This window comes from Euprymna scolopes, chromosome 11 (assembly GCF_053919585.1).
Source record: "Euprymna scolopes isolate OS-2025 chromosome 11, ASM5391958v1, whole genome shotgun sequence".
NCBI classification, from domain to species: Eukaryota; Metazoa; Mollusca; class Cephalopoda; order Sepiida; family Sepiolidae; genus Euprymna; species Euprymna scolopes.
The window spans coordinates 4349933-4362320 of record NC_136492.1 but is presented as its reverse complement, the minus strand read 5'-3'; the positions used below and the strand labels follow the sequence as shown (position 1 = coordinate 4362320).

At 37.4% G+C, this 12388-nt stretch overlaps 1 protein-coding gene across 3 annotated transcripts in view; it reads left to right on the top strand.

Annotated features, from left to right (window-relative positions):
* Positions 1-12388, top strand: part of LOC145287745 (uncharacterized) — an 89439-nt gene that overhangs the window by 45770 nt on the left and 31281 nt on the right. For all 3 annotated transcript variants that reach the window (XM_080135512.1, XM_080135511.1, XM_080135510.1), the window contains exons 7-8: positions 4517-4564; positions 10512-10612. In XM_080135512.1, coding sequence (XP_079991638.1) covers positions 4517-4564; positions 10512-10612 — 149 coding nt within the window. The remainder of the gene's footprint in view (positions 1-4516; positions 4565-10511; positions 10613-12388) is intronic.

Sequence of the window (12388 nt, the reverse complement as noted above, 5' to 3'; positions counted from 1 at the left end):
CATGTTGATGCTCTCGACGTATGACCAAACGCAGTAGTTCAGCGGGTTTAGGTCAGGGTAGGAGAGGGCCAGTGAGAGAAGGGTACTCCTTTTGAAGCCAAGCCTGGGTCTTTTTAGACTTGTAAGCTGACGCTGAGTTCTGCTGCCACACCCAGGGTCTGCCAACGGCCACCTGATTGCACCAGGAAATCGCTACACTCTTCAACATATCCAAGTGCACGTGTTGACTTTCAAGCCGACTTCGAAGATGTAAGGTAGCATGATGTGGCCGTTATTAGAAACCACACGAAAGACCATAACCATGGTCGGAAACTTTGTTTTCATCAACCTGGGCATGTCCCTGTTATTCGTTGAACAGTCCGGGTTTGCATTTTGAAGGTGCCGGCAATGGTCCTGTTATCATAACTTGGATCGGTAGAGAGCACGAGTTGTACAGTGGTGCATCTCCGATCTCGCTTGTTAAACATTGTGTCATTTTCAGATATAATAGAAGGCTCCTATCACTCTTGGGATTTGTATACAACTGGCCAACTAGTAGATTTTTTTTTTCTTTTTTATTACATTTTCACCCCAAACAAGGCACATTGCCACTTTGTTGTAGGGGGCTACTATCAGGGACATAAGCATCATGGGTACTGTGTAGGGAGTTAGGCAGCAAGATGTCGGTTCACGTTGCACTTCTACATGTCAGTACAGTCGTGGAAGCAGGGACCCGGAAGGGAATTCCAAAGTCTAGCTATTCTGGGGAAGAAACTACTGGAGTAGAAGGCTCTTTTACATCTCGGGTTTTCTACTGTGAAATGGTGGGATTTTGCTGCTTGTCGGGGGTATTTACATCGAGGGGGCACAAGTGCTTGCAGTTGGTCAGAGCATTCACCGTTAAAGTACTTGTAGAACAGGCAGAGGGATGCAACATTTTGTTGATGTGACAGAGGCTGACAGTTCAGGGCCTATCAGATTGGCGACTCTCTTTTGAACCTTGTCTAGGAGCGAGAGACTAGTGGCAGATGCACCAGCCCAAATGTGACAGCAATACTCCATACATGGGTGAATGGTGGCTTTTTAGAGGTACAGGATACTTTCAGGCATTAATAGCTTTCTAGCACGGTAGAGAGAACCTACCTTCTTCGCAACGGTCCTGGCAATGCTCTCAATGTAATTGTTCCAACTCTTGTTTCCTGTGAACGTTAGGCCGAGGAGTTTAAAAGATGTACTTTCAGATAAAGAGTCATTAGCCATTGGTACGGAAGGTTTCTTGTAATTATTGAAGTAAACAAGTTTAGTCTTAGCAGCATTGAATGTGACCATCCATTTTCGTCCCATTCTACTATGGATCGGAGGTCTTCCTCTAATGTTTCTGCCATTTCTTTAGATATGTGTTCATTTGTTTTCCTGTCGTGTCTGTTATAGAGCGTGGTGTCGTCAGCGTGCATATCCATCTCACAGACAATTTTGTCAAGGAGGTCATTTATGAATATTAGCTTAGCGTGGCTTAGTGGGGGATGCCCTTTCCTCTACACTGCAACCTCTCTCCCACAGAAGAGACGTTGCGAGCCTATCCTTGTTTTATCGTTATTTCCATGGCAGGTGCTCGTCTGAACTCCAATCTCTGGTCCCCCCTCGCCAATCTTTCATGAAAAACACCCGTCTAGCTGAATCCACTGTGAAAAATTTCCCCCACTCTTTATCTGTGCCTAAATCAAAACGTGGATTCCATGAACAAAGCTTCTTTCTTAGAACTGCACGCCTGTGGAACTCTGTTCCATCTGCCTGCTTCCCACCGGACTACAACTTGGATGTGTTCAAGTCCAACGTTAACAAATTCCTAATGAACCGCCCCCTTAAGTAAACACTTCATCAAATCTCCACACTAACGTAATGTACTTGCAATAACCCTTATCCCTAAGTGGCTTCCGGGCCTTGATAGGTGGTGATCACTGTGTAAAAAAAAAAAAAAAAAAAAAAAAGGAATAACAGAGGTCCAAGGATAGACCCCTGGGGCACTCCCGCATTTATATCATATTGTTTAGATGTACGACCGTCAAGGACAACCTGGATTTTTCTTTTATCTAAGAAGGATTTAATTATGTTATGTATTCTTCCAGTGATGCCGTATGATCTGATTTTCTTGAAGACCTTCATGCCATACCCTGTCAAAAGACTTAGATATATTTAGAGCTACTGCTTTGTCCAGTGACTGGTATATACATTCTGAGATTACAGTAAGGATGTCTGCTGTGCAACAGGCTTGCCTAAATCCATATTGTTGGTCAGTCAGAAGTTTAGCATCTGTAAGGTGATGGACTAGAGCTTGTTAATTATGGTCTCAAATATTTTGGTGAAAAGTGAGAGTAGGCTAATTGGGCAATAATTTACTCGGTCAGTTCTTTCGCCAGAATTCTTGAAAACTGGTACTACAGAAGCAGCTTTCCAGCAGGCAGGAAAGCAAGATTCATGAAGGCATTTGTTGTAAAGTTTGGAGAGAACTGGAGCTACTTCGGCAGAGCACTTTTTTAATAGCACAGCCGGGATGAGATCAGGTCCACATGCTTTTGAAGTGTCAAGCTTTCTTATGATAGCATGCACCTGAGAATGGGTGATTTTCAGATCGTCTAATGTGGTGTCTGTTTGCAAAGGAAAGTCAGGGAGGGGGTGGTTAGCAGAGTTCAGTGTGGAGTTGGAGGCAAACCGTGTGGCAAACATGTTAGCCTTCTCAGTTGCTGAGCAAACAATCTCATGATTGTTGGATGGTGGGGGAATTGTTGATTGCTCATTATTTACTACGCTGTTATAGATTTTCCAGGAGTGTCGGATTCCTAATTTCTGTGCTTCGATGCGTTTTTTGGTGGTTTCAGTAAATTCTCCTTTAGCTGTCGCTATTTCTTTCTTACAGTTATTTCTAGCTTGTATGTACTTCTGCCTGTTTGAACTTGTCAGTTAAATTTGTAGTACGCATGCTGCCTTTGCGCTATGGCAGCTGCACAAGTTGAAGTGAACCATTGGGGAGAGTGGGGTTTGCTATAGAATTTGCGTGTGGGAACATGTGCTTCAATTTCCACTTTGAACCATTCAATGGTCTCATTTGCGCAATGTTCAGCAGGAAGTGAAAAGATATTTTGCCATGGAGCGTCCCTGATAAGGTCCCTGATTGCTTCCCAGTCAGTCTTTTTATAATATAATAATCTGCAACAAAAAAAAAAATGGTTTTCATCACATGGAAATGGAATCATGTCATCTTTTCTAGGGCAACTATTTTATTGTTCCACCTTGTATTTCTCCCAGCTAATGTGTAAGCATTGTGACCATTATACTAAATGGTGCAGTTTTGCCATTACGTGAATATATTAAATCAGTCTTTTGTGTTTTAAATAACCTTTGAAAAGATAAAATTTGATTTTTACATTAAGAATTTGCAAATGCATTTTTAGAAATTGCAATGAATTTAAAAAAAAAAAAAAATATTGGTAAATTTTTTTTTTTTTTTTTGTCATAATCAGCTTACGTTCTTCCTAACTTCTGGTGTGGCTGCTACCAGGAGCTGTGACAAGGCAAATCCATTCCTTTGCTTCCTCAGTATTTTAATTGGGGAATAAAATATAGAAAAAGACATTATTGAAAAATATACAATAAAAATTAATAAAATTATAAAAAAAATAAAAATAACACAATTAGTCTTTATTTACACTTTTAATAATAAAATTTAAAAAAATAAAAGTTTTTATTTTATTTGAAATTTTATAAGAAACATGTGAATGAAAATATGAAAATCAAAATAAAATCTCAAACCTACTTTAAAAAATAAAAAAATAAAAAAAAACCTATCCAACACATAATATTCCAAAAGTTTTTTATAATTGTTTAATTAGTTTAGGAGTGAATTCTATACATACAAATATATACGCATATCTAAATTATCTATGTGGAAAATAAATAAGGGGTGCTACTCCGTATGGACATAAGTGCCTCCATATGGATAAATAGACGGGCAGATACATAAAAGATAGAGTGCAAAAAGTGTTTTCAATAATTCTTTTTTAAAACCTAGAACTAATTTCAATAATTCTAACGTAAAATTTTTAAACGTGTCTTCAATAATTTTAAGAAAAAAAATGCAAAAAGGGTTTTCAATAATTCTTTAAAAAAGATATAAAACTAATTTCAATAATTAAAATAAGACTGAAAAAACTTTTCAATGATTATAAACAACAACAATCAAAAGAACGTGATAAAAAAAAAAAAGTACATGCACAGGGGAAATATAGGTGTAAGAGAAAAAGTGAACAAACTGGTTTGCCCTGTAGCAACCACGCCAAAAGTTAGGAAGTACATTAGCTGACTATTACTGATTTTTTTTTTGTTTTTTGTTTTTTACAAAAAAAAAAAAAAGTTAAGTGAACATTTTTTTATTCAATAGTTAAAAAAAAAAATTGTAATTATTTTTAAACATGTAAAATTATTTTTTATATTTTTTTCTAATCCCTCACACTTAACTAATCGATATTATTTCTTGCCGAAGTATCAATAGATCCAGTGGTTCGCAGACGGAGAGACAAGCAGAGAGACGGTAAGGCTTTTCTTTATTACTGTTGATTATTAAAAGCAAGTTTTCTTTAGCTTCAACAAGCTGTACCGACCTGGTGTTGTCCAGGATGCAGTGAAGTCACTTTAGTTTAAAATTCTAATTTGTTTGCACATTTTTAAGGTACATAACTCCTATTTCTAATTCCTTCAATTTAAAACTAGTTATTCCCCTTGATAATTTTTATTTTTTTAGGTGATTATCTAAAAAAAATGTTTCATATAAGTAGTCATCTCAAACAAAACCAAAATTGCCTCCTCCCTTGAGGCTTACATTTACGAACATCCGTTGGCTTAGTACTAATTTAAATGATGTTGAAGCATTTCTCCTAACAAACAACCCGGATATCTTAGCACTAAGTGAAACTAACCTACACTCCTCCATTCCCTCTAACTACTTTAACATTCCCACTCTGCTGTAAGGACTCTGACAAACATATGCACGGGCTTGGAGTCTATATTCGAAACACCCTCCTCTTGACTAGAGAAACAAAACTAGAATCAGACAATCAAGCCTTTATCTGCTTTAGACTTAACATGCAACATAACATTAGTTACTTTTATTTTCTCTACCGCTCTCTCTCGATCCAGGACTGTACCATAATAAACAAAATCTCTGACAGCATAGATACAGCATTTTCCCTCGACACTAGCGCACAAGTGCATGTATTTGGTGATTTCAATGTCCACCACAACAATTGGCTTGGATTTTCTACTCACACAGACGCAGCTGGTATCACAACACATAGCTTCTCTATATCTCATACCCTATCACAGACGGTTACATTTCCAACCCGTTTCCCTAACCAGCAAGAACAATGCGCATCATTTTTAGATCTGTTTCTGACGACAGTCCCCGATGATTGTGTTACGAATACCCACAGCCCACTTGGGAATACTGATCATGTAGTGATAATAGTTGAAATCGCACTAAACTCTAGAGCCAAAATGGAAGAGCCATTGCTCAAAACGAGATATTATAAAAAGGCTGACTGTGAAGCCATCAGGGATCTCATCAGAGACACACCATGGTGGAATATCTTTTCACTTCTTGCTGAACAGTGCGCACGAGACCACTGAGTGGTTCAAAACAGAATTGAAGCACATGTCCCTACGCGGAAATTTTATAGCAAGCTCCACTCTCCCCAATGGTTTACTTCTACTTGTGCAGTTGCCATCGCGTAAAGGCATCATGCGTACCATAAATTTAACCGACATAAGTCCAGTTCGAACAGACAGAAGTACATAGAACCCAGAAATAACTGTAAGAAAGAAATAGCAACAGCTAAGAGAGAATTTACTGAAACCACCAAAAAACGCATCAAAGGATAGAAATTAGGAACCAGAGAAAATCTAAAACAGTGTAGTAAAATTTTTCTTTTTTTCTTTCAATTTTCACCCCAAACAAGGCACAGTGCCACTTTGAAGCAGGGGGCTACTATTAGGGACTTAATTAGCAGGGTCATTATGAAGGGAGATGAGTAGAAAGATGTTTGTTAACATTACACTTGAACTTCTGCATATCATTGCAGTTGGGAAAGCAGAATCCCGGAAGGGAGTTCCAAAGACCCGCAGTTCTGGGGAAGAAACTATTGGAGTAAAAGACTTTCTTGCACCTAGGGATCTCTACTGTAAAGGGATGAGACTTAGTAGCTTGTCGGGTTTGTCGGGGGTAGTTACGTCGGGGAGGTACAAGTGTTTGCAGTTCGTCAGAGCATTCACCATTAAAGTATTTGTAGAGCAGGCAGAGGGATGCAACATCTCGTCGATGGGACAGAGGCTGAAGCCTAGATGACAGTTCAGGACCTATCAGGTTGGCGACTCTTTTGAACCCTGTCCAGGAGCGAGAGACAAGCAGCAGATGCACCAGCCCAGATGTGACAACAGTACTCCATACATGGGCGAATGGTTGCCTTATAGAGGTATAGGATACTGTCAGGCGTAAGTAGTTTTCTAGCACGGTGGAGGGAGCCAACCTTCCTTGCAGCAGCCTTGGCAATGCTCTCAATGTATCTATTCCAGTTCATATTCCCTATAAACGTTAGGCCGAGGAGTTTAAAAGAAGTACTTTCAGGCAATGTGTTCTTGGCCATTGCTTTTGGTGGCAGAGAAGGTTTCTTGTAGTTATTGAAGGAAACAAGCTTAGTCTTAGCAGCATTGAATGTGACCAACCATTTTTGTCCCCATTCCACTACGGATTGGAGGTCATCCTCTAGTGTTTCTGCCATTTCCTTGGATATGTGTTCATTTGTTTTCCCCTCATATCTGTTATAGAGAGTGGTGTCATCGGCAAATATACCCATCTCCAAAACAATTTTATCAGGGAGGTCATTTATGAATATCAGGAATAATAGAGGTCCAAGGATAGACCCCTGAGGTACTCCCGCATTTATGTCATATTGTTTGGATGTACGACCGTCGAGGACAACTTTGATTTTTCTCTTACTTAAGAAGGATTTGATTACATTATGAATTCTTCCAGTGATTCCATATGATCTAATTTTCCTTAGAAGACCATCGTGCCATACCCTGTCAAAAGCCTTAGATATATCAAGGGCCACCGCTCTACCCTCCCCTGTTTTATCTAATGAACGGTATATACGTTCAGAAACTACAGTTAAGATATCTGCTGTTGAACGGGCTTGCCTGAATCCATATTGTTTGTCAGTTAGGAGTTTAGCAGCTGTTAGGTGCTGGACTAGGGCTTGATTAACTAAGGACTCAAATATTTTAGCGAAAAGCGGGAGGAGGCTAATGGGGTGATAATTTAGTGGGTCAGTTCTTTCCCCAGAATTCTTGAAGACTGGTACCACAGAGGCGGTTTTCCAGCAGTCGGGAAAACAAGATTCGTTAAGGCATTTATTGTAAAGTTTGGACAGAACTGGAGCAACCTCGGCAGAGCATTTTAAATCAACAATTCCCCCACTATCCAACAATCATGAGGTTGTTTGCTCAGCAACCAAGAAGGCTAACATGCTTGCCAGACGGTTTGCCTCCAACTCCATACTGGACTCTGCTAACCACCCCCTCCCTGACTTTCCTTTGCAAACAGATGCCACATTAGACGATCTAAAAATCACACCTTCTCAGGTGCAGGCCATCGCAAAAAATCTTGACACTTCTAAAGCATGTGGACCTGATCTCATCCCAGCTGTGCTATTAAAAAAGTGCGCCGCCAAAGTAGCTCCGGTTCTCTCCAAACTTTACAACAAATGCCTTCATGAATCTTGCTTTCCTGCCTGCTGGAAAACTGCTTCTTTTTCCAGTTTTCAAGAATTCTGGCGAAAGAACTGACCGAGTAAATTACTGCCCAATTAGCCTCCTCCCACTTTTCGCCAAAATATTTGAGTCCATAATTAACCAAGCTCTAGTCCATCATCTTACAGATGCTAAACTTCTGACCGATCAATAATATGGATTTAGGCAAACCCGTTCCATGACAGACATCCTAACTGTAATCTCTGAGCGTATATACCATTCACTTGACAAAGCAGGAGAGGGTAGAGCGGTAGCTCTAGATATATCTAAGGCTTTTGACAGGGTATGGCATGAAGGTCTCAAGAAAATCAGATCATATGGTATCACTGGAAGAATACTTAACATAATTAAATCCTTCTTAGATAAAAGAAAAATCCAGGTTGTCCTTGACAGTCATACATCTAAACAATATGATATAAATGCAGGAGTGCCCCAGGGGTCTATCCTTGGACCTCTATTATTCCTGATATTCGTAAATGACCTCCCTGACAAAATTGTCTGTGAGATGGGTATGTATGCTGATGACACTACGTTCTATAACCGACATGACAGGAAAACAAATGAACACATATCTAGAGAAATGGCAGAAACACTAGAGGACGACCTCCAATCTGTAGTGGAATGGGGACAAAAATGGATGGTCACATTCAATGCTGCCAAGACTAAACTTGTTTCCTTCAATAACTACAAGAAACCTTCCGTACCACCAATAGCAATGACCAAAGACTCTTTATCTGAAAGTACATCTTTTAAACTCCTCGGCCTAACGTTCACAGGAAACGTGAGTTGGAAAAATTACATTGAGAGCATTGCCAGGACCGCTGCGAAAAAGGCAGGTTCTCTCTACCGTGCTAGAAAGCTACTAACGCCCGAAAGTATCCTGTACCTCTATAAGGCCACCATTCACCTATGTATAGAGTATTGTTGTCATATTTGGGGTAGTGCATCTGCTACTAGTCACACTTGAAAGACTGTTCAAAAGAGTCGCCAACCTAATAGGTCCTGAACTGTCATCTAAGCTTCAGCCTCTCTCACATCGACGAAATGTAACATCCCTCTGCCTGTTCTACAAGTATTTTAATGGTGAATGCTATGACGAACTGCAAGCACTTGTACCCCCTCGACGTAAATACCCCCGACAAACCCGACAAGGCAGCAAACTCCCACCCCTTCACAGTTGAGATCCCTAGATGTAAGAGAGCCTTCTACTCCAATAGTTTGTTCCCCAGAACCGCTAGACTTTGGAATTTCCTTTCGAGTTCCTGCTTCCCCAGCTGTACTGACATGCAGAAGTTCAAGTGTAACGTGAACCGACATCTTGCTGCCTAACTCCCCACATCGTACCCCTGTAGCTTATGTCCCTGATAGTAGCCCCCTACATCAAAGAGGCAATGTGCCTTGTTTGGTGTGAAATTGTAATTAAAAAAAAATAAATAAAAAACTGGACCAGTGTAAGTAATTTTAAAAATAAATTGTAACTAAGTATGTTGTTTTATTACTAATAACATGGTACAGCAATAACAAATGAAATTGGCTAGTCAGAATCAAAGTCTTATTTGTCGGCTTAAACGCTATTTGACTTTGAAAGTTCGACAAGATAACTTTATATGTTAGAAAAAGATACTTGGTGAGGAAGTTTTAAATATGAAATAAAATTAATACATGAAATAGTAGATGAGCATGGTAACAGACTAGTAGAAATAAGAACACAAACACATCATTAAAGTAGAACCAAGATATTTTGGTTAATTCAAGCACCTTTAATCATTTAGTGAATATTGTTTACTTACATTGATAAAACAATTTTTATGATCAAATTGAAACGCTTGACTTTTTTTATAACGAGTATTTTGAATATATATTATAGTTATTTGAAAATATGCATAAAACTATTAAAAAAAAAAACAAAAGCGATGCATTTCTAGTGAATTGACTTGTGAGATGATCTTTTATCAATTAAATTGGAAGTATTTGAATTTTCACAAAGTGTATCTACATTATTATTACCCCCTTCTGCATTAAACTAAATAAAGTTCACATTTGAACCCCTTTACCCCTGTGTTACAAAGTTTTTTTTATGATTGTTTAATTAGTCTATGGATTGAATTCTATGCGTACAAATGTTTATACATATCTAAATTATATATGTGAAAATAGGGGGTGCTACTCCATATGGACATAAGTGCCTCCATATGGATGAATTGATGGGCAGATACATAAAAGATAAGGCCATCAAATCAGACATTGTTATATGGAACAAACTTGGAAGGATTGTGTTCATTATTGGTGTTACTGTTCTAGATGATTATGATGTTAACAGAACAAGAAAAGGTGACAAGATATCAAGAATGGTCTCTAAAAGAAATAAACATTGTACCAGTTGTTGTAGGAGCAAATGAAAGCAAAAAACATCTTAAATACTGGGAAACAATTCCTGGAAGACAAAGCTGTAAAAAATACAGATAACAGCCATAAAGGAACCATCTATTCCTAAGAGCCCTCGAATATGAATTTAAATCGTAATGAAATAAAGTGTTAGTTCCAGGACAAAGTCCACTGATCTCTTCAAAGAAACTGAAAAAAAGAAATGAATTAACTCTGTTCTCAATACAGTTACATTATTAAATCTATGCTTAATGTTTTATGCCAAAATCATTTCAACATTTTATTTTTAGCTTCCATTCACGTTTGAGACACAGACGTCACCATCTCCAAGAACGCTATCAAGAAGTTTTGCGGCAATACCACAGCTATGAAAGGACTCAGCCGGACTTGGGTAAGTTAAATGATTAGTCTTGAATTGAAAGTCATGTTTAATTTCCAAAGAGTTACCGATGGGTAGCTATTCTGTACAAGTTTTGAAGATGAAGAATTTTTGGTGTGTAGCTGTTCTATATAAGTTTCGGACTTTAAAATTTTGCTGACAATGAGCAAAAGATCTTGTGTGGGCACAAATAAATTATGTGCGAGAATTCTAAAATATCCAATATTTTTAGGAAGCAATTCTGGTTTCTGATTGGTTGCTAGTGTTGTTGCATGGCTCTATTTGATTGGTCAATTCCTATCGCCAATGCCTATAAGTAGAACCTTCCAACCTTCCTTAATCAATTTAATAATTATTGAAACATTTTTTCGGTTTTATTTTAATCAAGAATTAAAAAATTTTTTTTTATTTTATTTATCTTAAGAATTATTGAAATCTTATTTTGATACAATTTTATATTTATACTTTCATAAATATTTATTATATAAATTCAAAAAGAAATTATTTTTATAATTTTATAAAAATATATTTATAAAATTTCAAATCAGATAAAAATTTGTTTTTTTAATTTTCTTATTAAAAGTGCAAGTAAAGATTAATTTTATTTGTATCTGTGTAATTTTGTATATTTTTCAATAATATCCTTTTCTTATATTTTATTTCAATAAATCGCGTCACAATAAAAATAATGAAGAACAATAAAAGTGTAGGAACTGATTTGCCTTGTCACTGCTTCCGGTAGCAGACACATCAAAAGTTAGGAAGTATGTTAGCTGACTATAATAATAGACAAACGCAGCTTTTTAATTAGATACAAAAGCTAATAAAAGTGAGTTGTAATTATTTTCAAATGAAAATCAAAACAACTTAACAAATTATTAAAAACTGACTGTCCTAGCCCGGCATTGCCCAGGTGACAGTGAAGTCATTTTAGTTTTAATTTTTTTTTTTTTTTTGCGCATAAGCTAGACAACTCCTGTTGACTGAGTCAGACTAATTTTTTGAATAGATGCATGCAAACTACATTATTTTTTTGCCAATAATGCAGTGCAACAATATAAAAGAAAATTGGCTAGTCAGAATCAAATTTTGATTTGTCTGCTTAAATGCTTTTAAACTCCGACAAGATAACATATGCTAGATAATTCTTTAAATGTCTTAACATTTTTGTGTTGTTTTTGATGCAACACAATTTTTTTTTTTTGTATAAATATGAAGATTCTATTGTTGGAATTCGTTTCTCCAATGTTTTTTTCTGGTCAGATTTCTTTCTAGAACGATATCGGGTACTTACGGGAAGGACCATGTGAAGATTACCAATATCTTAAGTGAAAGTGAGTTTTGTGGAACAAGCTGGATTTGAACTTGGAACACCCAGGTTGTCAGTTTGTGTCGTTAACCTCTGTCATCTCCCAATAATATTACTAAGAGAAGCTCAGTGTCTATAGAGGGCATGATTTGAGAATTGCTGCTCTGATGGTCTGGCCATGTCCTTAAAATGAATGATCACCAAATTCTAAAACAAATGTTGAAGAACTACGATAAAACATGCATCCAAAATGGAATGGTGTGCAATTCCATAGCATGAAAACAAAATTGTGAGGAAGCTGTAGTACTACGGCCATTCTTCAATCCCACTAGATGTGTAGCATTCTTTCATAGATAGCAACTGTGTATTTGTGTGCAGCACATCTCATAGAAGTAGATTGTGGTGTGGTTTCTTTTTCTCTTTGTCTTTTGTAAATTGTCTTATAATCATGATAGTGTATTGATTGTAGCAGCCGTTCT